Genomic DNA, 23909 nt, shown 5'->3' with positions numbered 1-23909 from the left:
CTAGATAGTTATAAAATAGCTGAGAGTATAACTGCCAAAACAGACACAAGAACTTCATGAACATAAACATAAAATGCCCTTTATACAAATAAAGTTAGATCTAAATAACTGAAGAAACATTTGTTGCTCATGAGTGGCAAAGCCAGCATACTAAAAAAAATGACATTTTAAACTAACTAATCTATTTATTAAATGCCATCCCAAATAAATCACTAAAAATTATTTTAATGATTAAAAAAAATAATAAAATTTATTTGGAAAAACAAAAGGTCAAGAATTTCACAGAAGCTAAGGGGGAAAAATGTAAAGTAAAGAGATTTAGCAGTACCAGACCTTTAACTATATTATAAGGTAAGAGCATTGTTCAAGTGTAAAATGATTATTTTAAATTAAAATTTTCTTTTAAAAATAAAACTAATATAGCCAAGATTATAAGGAAAGCATAAAACTGGGAGAAAAATTTCATAGATAATCTCTCAGATAGGATATGTTTGTGGTGGAATAATACTGTGATGGACTAAAACATGGAAAGACATGGACTTACAAAGGAGGATGCTATCTACCTCCAGAGAAAGAACTGATAAATAGACATATACATAATAAGGTTTTATATATATATACATGTATGTGTGTGTGCATGTAAGCATATGCATGTATATGTGTTTATAGATATGTGTATACACGTATGTGTATATATGTTTTAGATATGTGTGTGTATTTACATTTAGTTGTAGCCTCAGGGTGGGCAGAGAGGGAGGAAGAAAAAACCTGAAATGAAAAGTACACAGCAGAGAAGAAGAAGGAGAACAAAAACCTAGAAGGAAGCAAAGAAAAACTGGGTGGCTTTGAAAACATGTAGGATTTATGACGGAGATTTGCATGAAATGGAAATTGGTTGTTTTATGCTGATCCTCTCATGTTCTGCTGTGTACATGTAATGTTGTTCCTTTTCTCATTTTGTATTTAAGTTTGAAATGAATAAAAAAATTAAAAACATTTTGTATTATAGTTCTTTTTGAACAATAATAGCTGACTTGGCAAGACACTTCCAGTGTATCAAACACTTTTTTGTGCATTAGACATGTGACATGGTGGATCCAGAATGGGCTTTGTAGCCAGAAAGACCTGAGTTCAAATCTTACCTCTGACACCTACTGGCTGTTTGACTATATGCAAGTCCCTTAACCTTTGGGTCCACTAGACTTTCCCACCCTGTTCATCTCGGCCATATCTTCCCTCTGGCCCTGTGGGTCTTCTCTCCCTTGACTTAGTGCTACCCAGAGCTCTATTTTGTGGAAGGATCCAAATCAGCAAATGAAGGGCCCTTCCTTTTCCACACTTTCCTGCCATGTCTACCCATGAGCACTCCCTCTTCCCCTCCCTGCCCCGCCTCCCCTCAGCTCCCTTTTTGGCTTCTGTCTCTCCCTGTGAAAAATGACCTCCTGGGTCTGGGGGGAGGGCAGGGCGGAGTCTTTCATTTCCCTTTTCTTCATTGTCCTCACTTACCCTAGGGTCTGGCTCACAGGATGTGCTTTATCAATGCTGGTTGACTTGACTTCATCCTAGTAATACTGTACAATGAAGAGAATGTGCCAACCACATTTGGTAGAGAAAATAGCTCGGTGGGAGTTCCTTTTCTCAGTGAAATCTCAGACCTAGGCTCCCCCTATCTTTGGTCCAACATCCAAGTGAGGTCGCACCATCATTTTTATTATCTAGTTTTTACTGATGAGTAGGCTGACTCTTAGTATGGGTCAGTGGTTCATGATAGCTTATCTATGTATATCTTTATTTTATTGTCTGTACTGCATTTTAAATTTTTTGATGGTAACGGCTGTGTTTTCTTTCCTCTCTGAATTCCCAGTGCCTAACAGAATGCCTTGGAAACTGTATGTTGGTTTGAGTTGAACTGAGCAAGACAAATTAGGATCATGACCATCTTCATTCTGACTTCTTTCTAGTCCCTGATGGAGCTCAGGCTCTTGGGGAAGTCACATCACATTGTTGAATGATTTTGAACCCATGACTTGCTAAAATATCCTGTGTTTTTCCACTTTGTAGAAATGAGTCTATACAGGAATACTCTCATGCCTGGATGGATGTTCATGAGAACTTTTGTTGTTCAGTCACTTTTCAGTTGTGTTCAACTCTTCATGACCCCATTGGGGGTTTTCTTGGCAAGGATATTGGAATGGTTTGCCATTTCCTTCCCCAGGTCATTTTATAGATGAGGAACTGAAGGTTAAGTGACTGGCTCAAAGTCATGCAAGATAGTAAGTGTCTGAGGCCAGATTTGAACTCAGGAAGGTGAGCATTCCTGACTTCAGGCCCAGCACTCTATACAATAGTGCTGTCCCCCTCCCCCTCCCACCAGATGCCCCTTTAGGCCCTGCATTCTATCCACTGTACCACCCAGTTGCCCCCTCATGAGAACTCAATTTGAGTTCTACAATAACTATCACAAATTTTTGACCTTATGGACAATGTCTAAAAATCTAATCTAAATGACAAATTCTGCCATCTTACCCCTTCAAGATTACTCAGCCTAAACCTTAACAAAATCAGATTGAGGCTGAATTTTATAATTCATCTAAATGGCACAATGATGGACCTAGAGTCCAGAGAATCTGAATTCAAACCCAACTTCAGACACTTACTAACTGAGTGACCCTGGGCAAGGCCCTTAACCTCTGTTTGCTTCAGTTTCCTCATCTGTAAGACAGAGATCATAATAGGTCTATCCTTCAGGATTGTTATGAGGATAGAATAGTATTTGTAAAGTACTTTTTTTGGGCAAAGCTTAAAGCATTATATAAAGGCATCTCTTACTGTTATTATTTCTTTCAAGCACAAGACACTGATGCAAGTGGTTGGAAGGTTTGATCCACAGCTTCCATTTCATTAAGAAAGGTGAAGATGGAAATTAATGTGATTGATTAAATGTAGAAAATTCATTTGAAGCATTCCAGGTAGTAAAAGAGAAGGCATAAGAGTAGGATGGATAGGGTGAAGAAAGCCGAGGCCATTCCAGACTCCAAACAAAGAGGTATGTGAAGGAATTTGAGATAAGAGAATGAAGATGGAGTCCAGGAAATATTAGAGGAAAGTCTTGAAGCCATACAGTTGTCTATAATTAGAGTTATTTACTATCACTGTTTTTTCAATTCTTTAACAAATAAGGATAGATAGATATCTTAAATTTGAAAGAAAATCAGAGATCATTCATATAGAGTCTGTTGCTATTAGTTTTTCTAAACATATAATTTATTTTTCAGTTTTCAACATTCACTTCCATAAGAATTTGAATACCAAATTTTGTCCCCATCTCTCCCCACCCCCCACCCCAAGACAGTATGTACCCAATCCACCCATTCCTTCAGTCTATCCTCCCTTCTATCAGCCCCTTTCTTCTATCCCCCTTCTCTCTATTTTCCTATATGGCAAAATAGATTTCTATACCCCATTGCCTGTACAACTTATCCCCCAGTTGCATGCAGAAGCATTTTTTACAATTCATTTGAGTTCCATATTCTCTCCCTTCCTCCCTCCCCACCCACCATCATTGAGAAAGCAAGCAGTTCAATTTATGTCATACATGAGCAGCCGTGCAGAACACTTCCATAGCAGTCATGTTGTGAAGGACTGATCACATTGCCCTCTGTCCAGTCCTGCCCTCCATTTATTCCATTCTCTCCCTTGACCTGTCCCCCCACAATAGTGCTTGCTTCTGATTATCCCTTTCCCCAATTTGCTGTCCCTTCTATTATCTTTCCTCTCCTCCTGCCTTCTGGCAGAGTAAAATAGATTTCCATAGCCAATCGAATGTGTATTATTCCCTCCTGAAACCAAATCCCATGAGAGTAAGGCTCATTTATTCCCTTGCCATCTCCCCCATCTTCCCCTTCATTTTAAAACTCTTTCTTGCCTCTTTTATGTGAGATGATTTGCTACATTCTACCTCTCCCTTTCTCTTACTCCTAGTACATTCCACTCAACAGTAAATTTAATTTTTTAGGTGTTGTGCCTTCATACTCACGTGTGTATATATGCGTATATGTATGTATACATATATGCATATATACACATATGTATACATACATATACGCATATATACACCCATAAATATATATATACATGCATGCATATATACATACACTAATATAACATACATACCCAGACACACACACATATATGTATTTCCTCTAACTGCCCTAATACCAAAAAAAGTCTTGTGAATTACAAATGTCATCTTTCCATGTAGGCATATAACCAGTTCAACTTTATTGAGGTCCTTAAGGCTTCTATTTCCTGTTTACCTTTTCATGTTTCTTTTGATTCTTGTATTTGAAAGTCAAATATTCTGTTCAACTCTTGTCTTTTCAACAAAAATGCTTGAAAAGAACTCTATTTCACTGAAATTCTATTTTTTCCCCCGAAGTATTATACTCAGTTTTGCTAGATAGATGATTCTTGGTTTTAATCCTTCTCCCTTTGACCTCTGGAATATCATATTCCAAGCTCTTTGACCCTTTAGTGTGGAAGCTGCTAAATTTTGCATTATCTTGACTGTATTTCCACAATGCTTGAAATGTTTCATCTAGCTGCTTGTAATATTTTCTCCTTGACCTGAGAACTCTGAAACTTGGCTACAATATTCCTGGAGTTTTCCTTTTGAAGTCTCTTTCAGGAGGTGATTGATGAATTCTTTCCATTTCTATTTTACTCTCTGGTTCTACAATATCAGGGCAGTTTTCCTTGATAATTTCTTGAAAGGTGATGTCTAGATTCTTTTTTTTATCATGATTTTCAGGTAGACCAATAATTTTTAAATTATCTCTCCTAGATCTATTTTCCAGATCAGTTGTTTTTCCAGTGAGATGCTTCACATTGTCTTCTATTTTTTCATTCTTTTGGTTTTGTTTTATAATTTCTTGATTCTTGAAGTCATTAGCTTCCATCTGCTCTGTTCTAATTTTTAAAGAACTATTTTCTTCAGTGAGCTTTTGGACCTCCTTTTCCATTTCGCCAATTCTGCTTTTTAAGATATTCTTCTCCTCATTGGTTTTTTGGACCTATTTTGTCATTTGGGTTAGTCTATTTTTAAAGGTGCTATTTTCTTCAGCAGTGTTTGGGTCTCCTTTAGCAAAATCATTTTTCAAGATTTTCTTGAGTCGCTCTCATTTCTGTTACCTATTTTTCCTCCACCTCTCTTGATTTTCAAAATGCTTTTTGAGCTCTTCTGTGACCTGAGACCAATTCATATTTTTTTTTGGATGCTTTTGACGTAGGAACCTTGATCTTTCTGTCTTGCTCCAGTTGTATGCTTTAGGCTTCTTCTGATTGTATGCTTTTATTTTCCTCAGCTGAAAGAATGGAAGAAAATAACTTTTTCACCAAGAAACTGACCTTCTATAGTCGTATTTTTCCCCCTTTGGAGCATTTTCCCAGCCAATCACTTGACTTTTGAGTCCTTTGTCAAGTGGAGGGTATACTACCCCATGCTTCAGAGGTTTTGTGCATCTGTTCTCTGAAATATCTCTAGGGACCTGTAAGTTTTAGTTCCTTCGAAGTGGGATAATCAAGGGAGAGGTGTTTACCCCTCTCCTGGCTTGTGCGCTGATCTCTGAGAATCCACAAACACTCTTTTCTGCCCTGGAACTGGGAGTAGGATTCCCTCTTCACAACCACCACCAGCTCTGCCACACCAGTGCTCCTCTTCACCCCAGTACTGCCACTCAGGACCTAGATCAAATGCCTGGTTCCCCCAGGGTCCGTAGGCCAAGAGCTCCAAAAGTGGTTGCTGCTGCTACCCTGGGGCCAGCATTGGGACCTAACCAAGCCCTCTTGTCACCCAGGTGAAAAATTTTTCTTACTGACCTTTGAAGCTTTCTTTGACGTTTGTGGGTCGAGAAATCTGGAAACTGCAGCAACCACCTGTGATTCCACACCCTGAAGCCTGGTCCAGTGTCGTTAGTGCTACCATGGCCCACACTGGGCTCTGCTCTGCTTTGACTGTGGTGTTATAGAACCTTCCTGTCAACCTCCGGGTTGTCTGGGGCTGAAAATAAGTTCCACTCTGTCCTTTTGTGTCTTCTGCTGCTCTAGAAGTTGTTTAGAGTCATTTTTTACAGGTACTTTCAGAGCTTTGCGGGGAGAGCTTGAGCAGGTCAGTGCTTTTCCTCTGCCCTCTCGGCTCTTTCCTGTTGCTGTTTGACAATAAACGATAGAAGGCATTTTTCTACTAACTACATTCATAACTTAGTCATTCTAATTTTTTAAACTACAATCATTTTGAGACACCTTTAAAAATGATTTTAAAGAATCAATAATTTATGTGAGCCCAGAATAAGTTTCTTATTTGTCTTCCTAACTAAGTAAGGTGTTGTTCAGTTGTTTTTCAGTCATCTGATTCTTTGTGATCCCATTTGGGGTTTTCCTGACCAATATACTAAAGTGGTTTGCCATTTACTTCTTCAGCTCGTTTTACAAATGCCAAAACTGAGACAAAAAAAGCTTAAGTAACTGGGGTCACACAACTAGAAAGTGTTTGTGGCCAGATTTGAATTCATGACAATGAATCTTCTTGAGTCTAGACCAGACTGTCTCCTGCACTGCCTAGCTGCCCCAAGAGTAAGAAATCTTTGCTATTTAAAGGCTGTTTCTTAGGTAGAGGATAAGAGAAGGACTGGTTAGTATAAAAAACTGGGACTTAGTCCAAGAGTAACTGAGTGTGGGCTCAGGGTGACTCACCCATCTATTCACACACTCAGAAAGAAACAGTGTCTAAAGCAAAAATACTGTCTAATTGGGGTAAGGATGGGGCAACCAGAGGATGTTACAATCAGAAGTTTATTATTCAGAATGATCAAGGATGTGGTTTTCCTCCAATGAACTATGTGGGTGTGCTGCAGTGTTCAGTGCCTACAGCATCTCTTAAGCGTTCTTCTTTGGTGTTGTGTTTTGTTTTGTTTTTTACAGGTTGAGACTGTCCACAAGGAGAAAGGGTTTCCAAAGCTGTGTGGCATATCTGCATCGAGATACAAGGCCCTTATTTCCTGTGCAGTATCAGCATTACAGAAAAAAGAGTACCCACAGCAGTCCATGAAGTTAAGGCACAGGAAAGGTCAGGCACAGAAATCTTTTTTTTTCCTCTCAGTAAAGTAACGAACAAAAAGAAGTTATCGTTGGAGTGAATCATGGCACAGATTTTAAACCACATAAGCCATACGTCGAGAGTATTGGGTAAAATTGCACGTCTCATAATTATATGCATGCATTGTGTGCACACGCACGTGCAGGCACACACATACACAGATATTTCCAATTTCTCAAGCTACTGCACAGAAGAGCTGTGTGGACTGAGACTAAGACCCCATCCCAGGGTGGATCATTACTGTTGTTACCTTTGACACCCTTTCTGGAATCCTGGTTGTTTCAATTCTCCCCCTGCCGAGGTTGTTTTATGGCATTTTGTCTACACTTTCTCATGAATGCACCTCTGTGTGGACACATGGAGCTTGCAGTGGGGCATGAGGTTCTTGAAGGCAGACTCTGGTTTTTGGTTTTGAATCCTTTGTGCCTAGCACAGGGTCATGCACAGACAATGGGCTCTATGGACATTTCCTGAATCGATTCAGAGCCCTGGTCAAACATTGTGACATCTTTTAATACCCCATCGAAAAAGGAATTGGAGGGATACCGTTTTACATAATTATTGATCAAATTATTTAATAAATTGTGTTATTCTGATTTGTATGCCATCTGTTAATTACTAAACGTTCAAAAAGTAGCAATTCTAGATTTTGTAAATGTCTTATTTACTTATACGCTATTATAATAATGTGGAAGTGCCCGTGGATTCCAAATATGTCAAACTGGACCCCGTGATGGATTATGTTATATAAGTGCAAGTCTAGTTAAATTCAGAGCTATATTGTAAGATTGGCCTTTGAATGCTTTTGTTTCTTCATTTGCTTTTTCTTTGAAATTCTACTCTTGAATCCTGAGTCATAGAGAAGATGCAATGTTTACTGGTGGAAAGAACATTAAATTAATAAATAATACAATCATTTCTGAAAGCTTATTTTCACCTTAGTGTAGCACATCTTCTGGGCTATTCTTACAACCCACAGCTGTATTGGAGGGATGGATTCCACAGTGAATAGATTCTACCTTGGTTTCCAGGTAATTCTTCTGACAACTTTTCCTAAAACTGACTTATGAGCCCCCAGTGGTGTACTTACCTTTAATGCTCAGCTGGTGGACACAATTGGCTCAAAGCAAAGGCATTTACTGAGGTTACACATTAAAAAGAGAAGGTACAAAATGTTTCTCTTTATAAACTTGGGTTATACTCTCCCCCTAAAATATATAGTTGATATAAATTTAGAATAGAATGTGAGTTACAAATGAAGCGAGGAAATGGTGCCAAGATACCTGACAAAACAAGAACTGTTAGACCTAGATATTCACTCCTTGTTGAATCATCATAGGGAGCCTTCCCTTTCCTTTTCCCCTCCTCCCTCCCAGGTATAAGATCTTTTGTGAGCAAGTCCCTTGACTGGGCCTACTTCTCTCATACAGTGAGTCTTAATTGCGGTGCTATATTTCTCATGATCTGTAGCCAGCCCTCTTTCTTCTCTCAGAGACCCTGCACATTAAAGCCTCAAATATCTTGGGGGCACTAAAATACACATATCTAGGGGTTCTATACCTTGTTTGTATTATAGATCCCTTTGGCAGTCTGGTAGAACCCATGTACCCGTTTTCAAAATTAAGTTTTTAAATTCATAAAATGAATTGAAGAAATGCTACATTTTAATCAGATGTTAGTGAAAGTACAGATCTGTTTTTTACCTGTCAAAGGTCAGAGACAACTTGAAATCTATCTGTTAATCCCTTCAAGCTGTGTGGGGCTTAGGTGAAGAATCACTAGTGTGGAATGTCTGTGATTCCTGGTGGTTAAGTATCTCACTTGCAAGGCTTGATAGATGACTTGGGGACAGAATTTGGGGACTCCCCATGTTCCTCAATAAGTCCAGGTCCTCCTCCAAAGCTGTTCCAAATGTCCACTGCTCTGAGTTACTGTACTTGATCCTGAGCTTAGCAGCTTAGAGTTTTCTGAGCATGGGGCCCATTTCCAGCTCGAACAACTGGGCCTTTTCTTATTCATTCAAGAGAATTTTTCACTCTTCACAGAAGAATCACCAGGTATGGCCAGATTTTGGCAGTTAGTTTAACACCTTGGTAATATCCTCTGATTACATTTTGAGCTTTCCTGGGATGTGAAATATGGTGGGAGACAAGGAACTCCTATCTTAGTAACAAAGTTTACTAATTTTGCTGATATCACATAAGCAGGTACTTGAATTATCTTGTAGCAGATTTCATACTGAGCTTCATTCTAAGAGCATTAAATTTGTTATTTCATTTTCTCTTTGGGGATTGTAGAAGAAGCACTCTCATTTTATCCAAGTCCAGCGTAACAGTATAACTAGAGAGTTTTAATTTCCCCAGCCATTACATTTTCTTTTTCCTTTCTCCTGGTAAGCAGGGTAAGAGAGGGAAGGAGAGGAAAGAATTCTAGTTCCTCATTTCTTAGTCTCTCACCTTCCCTCAATAAGATAACATTATTCTACTTGGACAGCATGAAAATATATCTTTTAGGTCCTTCATGTGGAAAATGGGGGAGGTCTAACAACTTCCTTTCCCTTCCCCTCCTCTCACTACTCTCCTCCCCTCCCCTCCCCTCTCCTCTCCCCTTCTGTCTCTGTCTGTCTCTGTCTGTCTCTGTGTGTGTGTCTCTCTCTCTGTCTCTCTGTCTCTCTCTGTCTCTCTGTCTCTGTCTCTCTCTGTCTCTCTCTGTCTCTCTCTCTGTCTCTCTCTCTGTCTCTGTCTCTCTGTCTCTCTGTCTCTCTCTCTGTCTCTCTGTCTCTCTGTCTCTCTGTCTCTCTCTCTCTCTCTCACACACACACACACACACACACACACACACACACACACACACACACACACACATTTGAGGAGTAGTTCCTGGAGAGAACACTGCCTGTGTGTTAGTCCCAGAGATCTCTGGCCGAGAGGCAGTACCTGGGTATTTATTTTAGAACTTCATAAACAAGGAGTTTATGGGGAAAGAAGTATTGTAAAACAAGTTGTTTATATAAAGTGTCAATCAATCAACAAGCATGTATTAGGGACTTATATGTTCCTGGCGCTCGGCTAAATTCTAGAGAATCTAAAAGATAGACAAAACTATGATCCCATAGCACTGAAGAACTCAGGTTCTCTTGGAAGAGATGGTACAAATAACTCTATATATGATATTTCTTCAAATGGAAGGTCATCTCAAAAGACCAGCATGGTGGGGGTGGTAGTGAGAACACATCTTAAAAAAGTTGGGCTTTGAATTTAGCCTTAAAGCAAGCCATGGATGCCATGAGGCTGAGGGCAGAGGAGAGAACACTTTAGGGGAATACTAGGGAAAGGGCACAGAGGCAGGTAGAATGTCCTGCATTAGCAAAGGGAGCAGTGTAGCTGAATGGTTCAGTGTATGAAAAAGAATCAAATGTAAGAAGACTGGAAAGGTAGGAAGGGCCAGGTTGTGAAGGATCATTCATGACAAATAGGATTCAGATTTCATCCTATAGGTAAAAGGGAACCAATGGAATTTTTTGATAGGGACTTAAGGGAGGCTTTTAAAAAGAGTGAAAAGGAATAGCTGCCATAATGAATGGGAAAGTGAGTTGTTTCAGGAATCTGTCAAAGCATGATCTTGTTGAGGTGGAGCCAAGATGGTGGAGTAGAAGCAGAGACCTCCAAACCCCTCAAAAAATGTAAAAATGACTCTAAACAAATTCCAGAGCAGCAGAAGCCACAAAAGTACAGACTGAAGCAAATTTCCAGGCCAAGACAATCTGGAAGATTGACAGGAAGGGTCTTTTGCACCAGTCTAGAAGTTGAGTGCAGTTCAGCTGCACCAGGGCAGAACTGGAGCAGACCTTAAGGTACTGAATCGCTGGTGGCTGCAACAGTTTCCAATCTTCTCAACTCACAAATGCCAAAGACAGGTTTGAAGGTCAGTGAGAAGGATCTCCCACCTGGCTGAGAGGGGAGCAAGGTCGGGCCCCAGGCCTGGCCGCAGCCCAGGATGGCAGCAGTCAGTGCTGAAGCTGCAGCTCTTTCTGGAGCCCTCCACTTAACAAAGAGCTCAAGAGTTAAGTAATTGGTTGGGAAAATGAGCAAAAAGGGAAAAGAAAGTCTATAGATTCTTACTTTCTCAGTGAAGAGGTATTTTCTTATATCATTGGTGACAAGGAAGATCAAAACATACAACCAGAAGAAGACAACAAAGTCAAAGCTCCTGCATCCAAAGCCTCCAAGAAAACTATAAATTGGTCCCAGGTCATGGAAGAGCTCAAAAAGGATTTTGAAAATCCAGTAGAGGAAAAATTGGGAAGAGAAATGAGAGTGATGCAAGAAAATCATGAAAAACGAGTCACCTGCTTGGTAAAGGAAACCCCTTCCAAAAAAAAAAAAAAAGCTGAAGAAAATAACACCTTTAAAATTAGACTAACTCAAATGGCAAAAGAGGTCTAAAAAGCCAATGAGAAGAAGAATGCCTTAAAAAGCAGAATGGGCCAAATGAAAGAAGTCTAAAAACTCACTGAAGAAACTGAATCCTTGAAAATTAGACTGGAGCCAATGGAAACTCATGGCATTGTGAGACATCAAGAAATTATAAAACAAAGCCAAAAGAATGAAAAAATAGAAGATAATGTGAATTATCTCATTAGAAAAAAAAGAAACAACTGAACTAGCACATGGATGCCAGAGAGATAATTTAAAAATTATTAGACCTCCTGAAGGCCATGATCAAAAAAAGTGACATCATCTTTCAAGAAATTTTCAAGGAAAACTGCCCTGATATTCTAGAACCAGAGGGTAAAATAGAAATTAGAAGAATCCACTGATCACCTCTGGAAAGAAATACTAAAAGGAAAACTCCTTAGGAATATTGTAGCCAAATTCCAGAGTTCCCAGGTCAAGGAGAAAATATTGCAAACATCCAGAAAGAAAGAGTTTGAGTATTGTGGGAATATAATCAGGATAACAGAAGATCTATAAGCTTCTACATTAAGGGATGAAAGGATTTGGAATATGATGTTCTGGAGGTCAGAGGAGCTTGGATTAAAACCAAGAATCACCTACCCAGCAAAACTGAGTATAATCCTTCAGGGAAAACAATGGACATTCAATGAAATAGAGGACTTTCAAGCAGTCTTGATACAAAGACAAGAGCTGAATAGAAAATTTGACTTACAAATACAAAAATCAAGAGAAATATGAAAAGGGAAACAGGAAAGAGAAACCATAAGGGACTTGTTAAAATTGAACTGTTTACATTCCTACATGGAAAAATGATATTTGTAATTCATGAGACTTTTCTCAGTATTAGGAGAGTTGGAGGGAATATACATACATACATACATACATACATATATGGTCAGTTGGTTGCTTGTTGTCCTTCGTCTTCTAAGAGGACCAAAAATGACATCACCACTGTAAAGTGAAATTTCAGTGTATCTGACTGTGGCTGATCAGACCAATACAAGCTTGGAATGCTCTACCACAGGTTGGACATAGATAGTCTGAATATTTGGAGTGGATATCCCAAATTTGTACATCCTGTGTTTACTTTGTGCTGTTTCAATTCTACTTTGCTCAAAGAGCACAGCACCTTTTCTTATGTGGGCATGCCATGCTGAGTGGTCCTGCTGGTAAATCCTGTGGAGTTCATGTTTTTCATTTAGCAGCTTCTGAATTTCCCCATCATTTTCACCAAACCATTCTTGGTGTTTGTGAGTGTTCTGACCTAGATGGGAAAATGCAGTGCTGTACACCAAATCTGTGACAGCTGCCCACTCCTTTTCTGCTCCACTGTTGCCAACTGTATGTTGGCTCAACTTTCCCTCCAAGTCAGCAGCAAACTGTTCCCATTCAGAGAAGAGCTCTAATTTGTTGACATTAATTCTTCTGGTAGTCATTTTGCTTTGGAGGCAGCACATTTCATGACTGCAAATATTTATCTCAGAAAGGGTAAGTCTATGATCAGTCCAGCACTCTGCACCACACATTGCCTTTGTCACTCTCACATCTTGTCTGTCTCTTCTCCATACAATCACATAATCTGTTAGATGCCAATGTTTACTACGAGGGTGCATCCATGGAGTTTTATTGCATTTAGGTAAACAGAAGAGAGTGTTGGTGATGAGAAGGTCATGTGATGCACAAGTCTTCAGCAGGAAATGACCATTGCTATTGCTCTTCCCAACTCCATTCCTTCCTAGAACTCCTTGCCAAGTCTGGTAGTCTGAGCCTACTCTAGCATTAAAGTCCTCTTGTCCTCTTTTGACACATTGATGATAAGTGTCTCTACGTCTTCATAAAATTTTTCTTTGACTTCATCAAGTTTTGTCATGGTGGGAGCATAGGCACTGATGATGGTGGCATGGTGTTTTCCTGTGAGTGGCGATCACATTGCCATGAGCCTCTCATTCACTCCTTTTGGCAGGCACATCAACTTACTGATTAGATTATGTGTTCAGGGAGGACCAGTACCTTTGGTGTGATGGCTGCCAACCCCTTTTTGGGGCTCTTTCTACCTTTGGTGTCCATCTGTTCCACTTAACTCTTACCTGTGGCACCAAGAAGCTGCAGCATGCACAGCAGCCACACCCCAGTAAGCCATTTTGGTAGACAGGCCAAACCAGATTGAGGGTAGCCAAGGGTTCTGAAACCCATTGGTAAGTTAGAGGGGTGTCTACCCCAAGCATGTGAAGACTTCTCTAGTGGAATTGGGCAGATGAGAACAATTTTTTCCAATGGTCATGAAGGCAGATGAAGCAGGCGATGTGGAGTGCTTAGAGCTTGGTTAGACACTGAAGATGCCAAGACATCCACTGCATTCTGAACCATCACCAGCCATCTTGACTCTGTCCTGCCACTGGACTATGATGACTCAGGATGGGAGAGTGAGGCTGACAACTTCGTGCAACTCTGCCTCACTTAAATCCAATTTACACATGAATCAAAAGACATCACCCATACCATTTCACTATTATGCCTCAAAGTCCTGTGGCGACAGGCAAGTGATGAAGCAGGAGGGGCAGATACAGTGGGAGCTATAGTCACAACCCTGCACACAGGTGGCCCAGGCCATAGGGTTGTTTCTCATTGCAAGCCGCAGTGGCACTTGGCAGCCCCCTGGGTGTCTGAGCAGCCTTTTAAGGATTGCACTGCTCACCTCCAAGTGTGAGGAACAGGGCTAGAAAAGGTGTCCTATACATTACCTGCTTACCCAACCCTGGCCTGATTACCGTGGCAGGCGAGGAATTTTTTGTGGCCTAAACACAAAAAAAATGTACGAAAACATCTGCAACAATAATTCCACTTACCATTGGAACATGGAACATGGGCACACTAATAGACAACACAAAATCCAGTAGACCTGAAAGAAGAACTGCTGTTATTGCAAGAGAACTCAACAGGTATTGCATCCAAATAGCAGCCCTGAGTGAAACAAGGTTGGCAAATGAAGGCCACCTTTCTAAAGTTGGAGCTGGATGCACCTTTTTCTGGAGTGGGCACATTGAAGGGGAGTGCTGTGAAGCTGGCGTGGGTTTTGCAATCAAAACATAGATAGATAGATAGATAGATAGATAGATAGATAGATAGATAGATAGATACAACATACATATATAGATAGATCTAGATATATATGGAGAGGGAGAGGGAGAGCACAAGGTGAGCTGGACATGAAGGCATGATATCTAAAAAAGAAAATTAAGTGTTGAGGGGGAATATACTAGGAAAGAGAAAGGGAGGGGTAGAATGTAGCATATCATCTCACATAAAAGAGACAAGAAAGAACTTTTATAATGAAGGGGAAGTTGAGAGGGAATAAATGAGCCTTCCTTTCCTTTGGCTTTAAAAGGGAATAACATACACACTCAATTGGGTATGGAAGTTTATCTTATCCTACAGGAAAGCAGAGGCAAAGGGGATAAGAGAGGGGGGATAATAGAAGGGACAGCAGATTGGGGGAATGAATAATCAGAAGCAAATACTTTGGTAGAGGGACAGTCAAAGGAGAGAACAGAATAAACAGAGGGCAGGACAGGATAGAGGGCAATATAGTCTTTCACAACATGCTTTTTACGGAAGCATTTTGCATGACTACACATGTAAAGTTTATATTGAATTGCTTGCCTTCTCAGTGAGAGTGAGTGCAAGGGGGAAGGGAGAGAATATGGAACTAAAAGCTTTAAAAATGAATGTTAAAAATTGTTTTTACATGCAACTAGGAAATAAGATATATAGGCAGTGAGGTATAGAAATCTATCTTGCCCTACAGGAATATAGAAGGGAAGGGATAAAAGAGGGGGTAATGATAGAAGGGAGGGGAGATTGGGGGAAAGGGTAATCAAACTACACACTGTTTTGGGGTGGGGGCATGGAGGGAGATGGGGAAAAATTTGAAATTCAAAATTTTGTGGAAGTGAATGTTGAAAACTGAAAATAAATAAAATCTAATAATGCCCCCCCCCATAATACCCTGGAAAAAGGGCATGATCTTGTTGGGAGGGTGCAGTGAAAATTAGGTACTAGTCACTCGGCTGCCGTGGTTTCGTGAGGAGGGGCATAGGAAGTGGGACGCATCCAAGGTTTGGCTTCCCCACTTCTTACAGCCACACATTTTGCACATATTTGCTTTTGATCTCTTTTGCCTCAAACAGTTTTCTGTAACTCAGAGTAAGTCATAATCATTCAAAAAGACGAAACATTTCACCTGAATGTAGGCCTCGACTTAAAAATTTTAAAGAAAACTGTTTCATGGCTTGGGAAAACAAAACAAAACAAACAAACAAAAAAAAACCTCAAACTCCCGATTTCAAATTTCTTATCAGATCAGCATAGAGAAGGCAATGAATGCAGTCAGTTTTGATGTATATTTTATCTCTCCTCTGTCCCATTTCTAGCCAACATTAGCCCAAATCACCCTCTGCTCCAGTTTAGGCACTTTCTATTCCAGCCTCCCTAACTGAATTTGAAGCTCTGATTCCTCCGCCACAGTTTCTCTTTTATATCTCCTCAGCAAATATTGTCCTTTTTTCTCCTTTTTCATAAAACTGCCTGTCATTATTGAATGAGTGTTTGCAAGGGACATGATAGCTCCATGAATTTTCTTACTGTATCTTGTCCAGAAGATACATTTTTTTCAATGAGAATGTAAGGAATTAACTACACAAATTCCATCATTTTGTTGGAAGTGCATGATACACCTCAGGCAGCAATTTTATCCATAAAAGCTATGTTATCCTAGTTAAAAAGCCTTTCTAGTGAGTATAACTGGGGAACCAGCCAAACCTCCCTGGTTATTACAGGACAGCACACATTGTTCAATGATTACATAAGAAGGAAATTCACATTTTGTACAAAATGGACCAACCGTTCAACTCAAGATATTTCTGAGAAGAAAGTGTAAGGGTGAGGGGGTTAATTATTGAAGGGTCATTGCCCAGGATCAGATTTATGTAATCTTTAGTAATTTCATCTCGATTACCTCCTTTGCCTTTATCTAAACCCACTTATGCTCTGAAATTAGATGGGTCTGGAGGAATTTTTATGGTTTTCAATAAAATGCATTACATTTTCCAATGCCTTCATTTTTCTTCCAAATTCATCCAGTTCATCACACCTTGCTAATTTCATTTTATCAATGCACTAGGTAATTTTATCTACATTTTTCCCTCTTTCTAATGTCCTAAATTGTTTACTGGAATGTTTGAGTCTTTTTTAAAAGTTTTTTTTTTACTCCAGCATAACTCCATATATAATATATGCATATATACGTATGCATGTATATATGTATATATACACATTTGCACTCACACATATATGTGTGTATGTATAAAATAACCCTAAATGCACTCCTCCAACTATGTATGAATTGGTTCTATCATATGTACAATTAGAATATTTATAATTTTTTTAGAATGGCAAGTTTGCTTTTTTACCTAGATAAATTTCGTTGTGGGGAAAAGCAATCTAAATGCGTCATTAATAACTTGCCCTTCCCATTTTGCCAGACCTTTTTCTGTTTTCTGCAGTATCCTTTGAATGGGTCTGTGATTTGCTCAATGTAAGAGTTTTCTCTGATGTGCAGTTTGCCTTTCATTCACCCCCAACAGTCCTATGCATCTCTTCCTCATGCCTTCCATAAATTTACCATAAGAGGGCAACCCAATATGTTTGGGGTCAGTCTTCTATTCTTTTGGTATTATATATAGTTAATATATTATTATAATTATATTTATATATACCATATGTAATACTCCTCTGTATTAGTAGCACGACTTACTAAAGAGTGTCTTTGAATCCCTGGCTTGTTGTAGGCTTGGCTCCAAGGCCTTTTCCTCTGATAATTCTGTTCTCATCACCCAGGGTAATGCTGTCTCCTTTCTCAAATAGACACATGTGCACATAGTTGCTAAAATGTCACATTTCCCCATGTATGGTCCTGCAGGTCAGTAATTATTTTCAAATTTACACTTTACATCCCTGGGTCCTAGCAGAGCACCTTTTAAATTGGAGTAGATCAGTCCATATGGGATTGAATTTTACCAGATAATAATAGATCCCTTTGGAGTGGTCAGCAAATGCCCATTTCCCAGATATTTGTGGCCCGTTTTTCACTCATATCTTCATGTCCTCTCAGAATGAGCTGACTTAATCAAGTCTCATGTAAGTTCTCTACTGACTCATTTTCTTCTCAATTGTTTTTCTTTATTTGATTAGATTCTGGCAAACATTCTAGTTCTTTGAGTCTTTTTGGATCCCAAATTTATCATTTCATATTGGCTATTCCTCCTACCTTAGTGTCATTTGAAGACTGAATAATCTTTTTGCCTGTGCCTTCATCCACGTTTGATAAGGACCAAGGACAGATTTTTGAGGCTGTCTGAAAGAGACTTTTGTCCCAAAAGATATCTCTGATTTGAGAGCTCCTCAATGGGTGCAGCCATTCAGATAGCCAAGCGCATGACCCTTCTGGCACAGCTCAAATCTTTCCATCATGTTCACAAGAATAACACAAGTCTTTGTCAAATGCTGTGCTAAAATGGAGGTATCCGGGAGTTTCTGGCTAGAAGACTGAATACGTGGTCATTTCAAAGTCCAATTTCACTGGATTCAATTCAGTTCAATATATTTTGAGTCCTTGGTTGTAAGGCAGAATTCTCAGTGCTTGAGATGCAAAGACAATGAGTCTTTTCCTTCAAGAATATTGTATTTTTAAAGGGTAGATACAACATCTCCACAGACATTAATATAAAGTAACATCACAAGGAAGAAGTACAAGTACAAATATCAGAGAAGCTTACATTTTAATAGGGGAAGACAACACACAGAGAGAAGTTATAGCCAGAAAAGAGCGTTTTAGATTGAGAAATAGAGGAGTGGTAATTAGAATCAAAGAATAATTGATTGGAGTCTCTCTCTCTCTCTTAAGGAATGATGGTGCTGATCTCATCAGTATTTTTCTGAGCTACAGTTGAAGGAAGGAAACAAGCATCTATTAAATACCTATTCTGTAAAATTCTGAAGGCATGAAGAGAAATCATTCCAGTAAGGATGGGGGAGGGGAATAAGCATTTCGTGAGCACTTAATATGTGCTCATTTGTCAATTGCAGTATGACTTACATTCATATAAATTTGATTCAATTCTCTATATATTTGAGAAATGAGGCCTTTATTAGAGACACAGGCTGCAGAAATTTTTCATAGCTTTCTGCTGCCTTGGTTAAAGTAGGGTTTTTTGTGCAAATACTTTTAAATTTCATATAATTAAAATTATCCATTTTACATCTCTTAATACTCTCTATCTATTATTTGGTCATAAATTGTTCCCTTTTTCATAGATTTGACAGATAAACTATTCCTTGCTCTCCTAATTTGTTTATGGTATCACCCCTTATGTGTAAATTATGTGCATATTTTTACCTTATCTTGATGTATGATTTAAGATGTTGGTCTATACCTACTTTCTGCCATATTATTCTCCAATTTCCCCAACAATTTTTATCAAATAGTATGTTCTTGTCCCAAAAGCTTGGGTCTTGTGTTTACCAAACACTAGATTGCTATGGTTATATATGAACGTGAATTGTGTACCTAATCTATTCCACTGATCTACCCCTCTATTTCTTAGCTAATATCGCATTGTTTTGATGATTACCACTTTATAATATAGCTAGACCCCCTGGTTTCACTTTTTATCCTCCACAGATTCCCTTGATTTTCTTGGTCTTTTGTTCTCCCAGATGAATTTTGATATTATTTTTCCACCTCTGTAAAATAATTTTTGATAGTTTGATTAATATGGTTCTGATTAAGTAAATTAATTTAGGTAGAACTGTCATTTTTTATGATATTGACTCAGCCTACCCATGAGCAATTTATGTTTTTCCAGTTGTTTAGATCTGGCTTTATTCTTGTGAAAAGTGTTTTCTACTTGTAGTAGGTGGCAGGTAGACTCCCAAGTATTTTATGTTGTCCAGTTATTTTAAATGTAATTTATGTTTTTGTCTCTTGTTGTTGGGTCTTGTTGATGATATATAGAAATGCTGATTATTAATGTGGGTTCTTTTGTATCTCACAACTTGGTTGTTTTTAATTGATTCTCTAAGTATGCTTTATATCACTGCAAACAGTGATAGTTTTGTTTCCTTATTGCCTATTCTAATTGCTTCAATTTCTTTTTTCTTCTCTTATGTCCGTAGCTAACATTTCTAGTATAATATTGAATATTAGTAGTAGAAATGGGCATTCTTGCTTCACCCCTGAACTTATTGCAAAGGCTTCTAGCTGATCTCCATTACAGGTAATTCTTGCTAATGGTTTTAGATAGCTACTGTATGTCATTTTAAAGAAAGCTCCATTTATTCCTGTTTTCTCTAGCGTTTTTAATAGGAATGCGTGCTTTATTTTGTCAAAAGTTGTTTTTTTTTTTCTGCGTCTGGTGAGATAATCATATGATTTCTGTTGCTTTTGTTTTTAATATAGTCAATTATGATAATTTTTTCCCTAATGTTGAACCAGTCCTGCATTCCTGGTATAAATCCCACCTGGTCACATGTATGAACTTTGTGAAATATTCCTATAATCTCCTTGTTAGAATTTTATTTTATTTATTTGTTACATCAGTATTCATTTGGGAAGTTGTTCCATAGTTTTCTTTCTTTGTTTTCCCTCTCCTTCTTTTAGGTGTCAGTACCTTGTGTTGTAAAAGCAATTTGGTAGGAGTCCTTCCTTTATGTAGTATTGCAATTAATTACTTTTTAAATGTGTGGTCGAATTGACTTGTGAATCCAGCTGGCCCTGAGGATTTTTTCTTAGGGAGCTTATTAATGGCTTGTTCAATTTCTTTTTCTTAGATGTTTAAGTATTCTATTACCTCTTCTGATGATGTGGGCAATTTGTGCTTTTGTAAATATTCCATTTTTTCCATCTATTCCAAATATTCTGTCCATTTCATTCATTTTACTTGAATTGTGATACTTATTGACATATTAATGTGCAAAATATCTCCTGATTATCACTTTAATTTCCTCTTCATTGATGGTGGATTTTTGATACAAGCAATTTGATTTTCCTCTCTTTTTTAACTCAAATTAATCAATGATTTATTTTTTTTCATAAAGCCAGCTCCCAGTTTCATTTACTAGTTCAATTATTTTCTTACTTCCAGTTTATTAATCTCTCTTTTGATTTTCAGGATTCCCAATTTGATTTTTACTTGGGGATTTTTCATTTGTTCTTTTTTAGTTGTATGGCCAGTTTAGGTTTTTTTAGTTGTATGCCCAATTCATTGATCTGCTGTTCCTCTATTTTAATAATTTCAACACACACACACACACACACATATATATATAATTATATACATACATACATATATATATATATATATATATATATACACATCCCCCATGTACTACTTTGACTGTATGCCATAAATTTTGGTATGTTGTCTCGTTGTTGTCATTATCTTTAATGAAATTATTAATTGTTTCTATGATTTGTTTTTTGACTCATTCATTCTTTAGGACAGAATTATTTAATTTTCAATCAATTTTTAATATATTTTCCCATGACCCTTTATTTAATTGTATTATGATCTGAAAAAGATGCATTTTAATATTTCTGCTTTTCTGCACTTGATTTTATGCCCTAATACATGGTTCATTTTTGTTTAGGTGCCATGTACCACTGAGAAAAAAAGGTACATTTTTTTTTCATCTCCAGTTATCCCCAGAGGTCTCTCATATGTAAGTTTTCTATAATGATCTTCACCTCCTTAACTTCTTTCTTGTTTATTTGGTGGGTAGATTTATCTAGTTCTGAGAAGGAAAGTTGAGGTCCCCCACTAGTACATTTTTCTCCTCTATCTCATTTAAATTTTCCTTAAAGAGTTTGGATGCTATGTGCATATATGCTTAGTATGAATATTACTTCATCGTCTATAGTACCTTTTTTTTTAAACAAAATGTACTTTTCCTGCTTATCTATTTTAATTAGATTATTATTTTTGTTTTCTTTGCGATCATGATCACTCTGTGTGTGATCGATCAGTCATTTTTTTCCATCATGTCTGACTCTTTGTAACCCCATTTTTTTTCTTTTGACAAAGACACTGGAATAGCTTACCATTAACTTCTCCATCTTGTTTTACCTCCGTGCAAATTTGAGGCAAACAGGTTAAGTGACTTGCCTATGTTCACACAGCTCTGGAAAATAATTCTTACTAACTCTGGGATCTATACTCTATCCACTGTACCTCCTCTCTTATAATTTTTTATTGTTGTGTTGTTTCAGTTATATCTGATTTCCTGTGACCCCATTTTGGCATTTCTTGGCAAGGGTACTGGAGTGTTGGCTATTTCCTTCTCCTACTCATTTTACAGATGAGGAAACTAAGGCAAATAGGATTAAGTGACTTTCCCAGTGTCACGCAGTTAGTAAGCGTCTAAAGCCAAATTTGAACTGAGGAAGATGAATGCTCGTGGATCCAGATCTAGCGTTGTATCCACTGCTCCACCTTGATTGCTATCCCTTTTTTTATTTTTACTTTAGCTGAAGCATAATATAGTCTCCTCCAGCTGTTTACCCTTGCTCTGTGTGTCTCTCTGCTTCAAGTTTGTTTGTTGTAAACAACATACTGTAGAATTCTGTTTGTTAATCCACTCTGCTATCTGCTTCCATTTTCTGGTGTTCATCCCATTCCCATTCCCAGTTATGGTTACTATTTCCCTTGATCTGCTTGTATTTCTCTCTCTCTCTCTCTTTTTACCATGTCCCTCATCATATGTGTTTTGTTTCTGATCACCACCTCCCCCAAACCACCCTCCTTTCTATCAATGACTCCTCTTCTCTTACCTCCCTCATAACTTTCCATACCCAACTGAGTATATGTTATTCTAATTTTGAGCTAATTTCAATAAGAGTAAGATTCAAGTGCTCTCCCCTAAACTCCTCCATCTTCCTCTCCATTGTAAAAGGTTTTTTTCCCACACCTCTTTTATATGAGATAATTTACCCCATTCTACCTCTCCCTTTCCTCTTCTAATGAATTCCTTTTTCTCATCCCTTAATTTTGTTTAAAAATTAGTTTTCCCAATGGTATGTAAGAAAAACTTTAAACATTTTTTTTAATTTTTGCATTTCAAATTCTCTCCTTCCTTTCCCTAGCCTTTCCCTGAGATGAAAGACAACTTGATATAGGTTATACATGGGCAGTCATGCGAAGCACACTTTCATATTAGGCATGTTGTGAAAGAAAACACAGACTGAAATTTTTTTTAAAGTGAAAAAGAGTTTTCTTCAATGTGTATTCATACTGCAGCAGTTGTTTCTGTGGAGCTGGATCATATTTCTCGTGTTTTCTTTGGAATTGTTTCTGATCATTGTATTTGATGAGAATAGCTAAGTCTTTTACAGTTAAAAAATCATAGAATATTGCTGTTACTGTACACGGTCTTATCCTGATTCTGCTCACTTCACTCTTCAGTGGATAGAAATCTTTCCAGATTTTTCTGAAAATATACCACTCATTATTTCTTATGGCAGGATTGTATTCTGTTGTAGCCATGTACTACAACTTATGTACCATATATGTATATATTTATACATACAAATCCTTCCACTTTTTTTGGTATCTTTAGGATACAGACCTACTAGTGGTATTTCTGGGTCAAAGGGTATAATAGCTTTATAGCTCTTTGGTCGTAGTTCCAAATTGCTCTCCAGAATGGTTGGATCAGTTCTAAACTCTACCAGCAATGCATTAGTGTCCCAATTTTCCCACATCACTTCCAGCATTTACCATTTTTTTTCTTTTCTACCATAGTAGCCAATCAGAGAGGTATGAGGTAGTACCACAGAGATGTTTTAATTTGCATTTTTTCTAATCAATACTGATTTAGAGCATTTTTTCCCCAAATGACTATAGACAGCTTTTATTTCTTTGCCCGAAAAATGCTTTTTCATATAATTTAACCATTTATCATTTGGGAAATGACTCATATTTTTATAAATTTGATACAATTTTATTTTTTTTGATACCACCCCATCATTTTCAACTCACATCCATTCCCTCTATGTGCATTCCTCCTAACTGCTCTAATAAAGAAAAAAGTTCTTAGGAATGTCAAGTATCTTATGTAGGATGTAACAATTTAATCTTGTTCAGTCCTTTGTGATTTCTCTTTCCTGTTTACCTTTTTATGCTTCTCTTGTGTCTTACGTCTGAACGTTTAATGTTCCATACAACTCTTGTCTTTTCATCAATAAT

General features: G+C 37.9%; 1 protein-coding gene across 6 annotated transcripts in view; it reads left to right on the top strand.

Annotated features, from left to right (window-relative positions):
• The window catches only part of LRRIQ3 (leucine rich repeats and IQ motif containing 3), a 161671-nt gene that overhangs the window by 124011 nt on the left and 13751 nt on the right, over positions 1 to 23909 (top strand). For all 6 annotated transcript variants that reach the window (XM_072649847.1, XM_072649846.1, XM_072649850.1 and 3 more), the window contains one exon: positions 6979 to 7123. In XM_072649847.1, the coding sequence (XP_072505948.1) occupies positions 6979 to 7123 (145 nt within the window). The remainder of the gene's footprint in view (positions 1 to 6978; positions 7124 to 23909) is intronic.

Source organism: Notamacropus eugenii, chromosome 2 (genome assembly GCF_028372415.1).
Source record: "Notamacropus eugenii isolate mMacEug1 chromosome 2, mMacEug1.pri_v2, whole genome shotgun sequence".
Taxonomy (NCBI): Eukaryota; Metazoa; Chordata; class Mammalia; order Diprotodontia; family Macropodidae; genus Notamacropus; species Notamacropus eugenii.
This window is presented reverse-complemented; position numbering and strand designations above follow the sequence as displayed.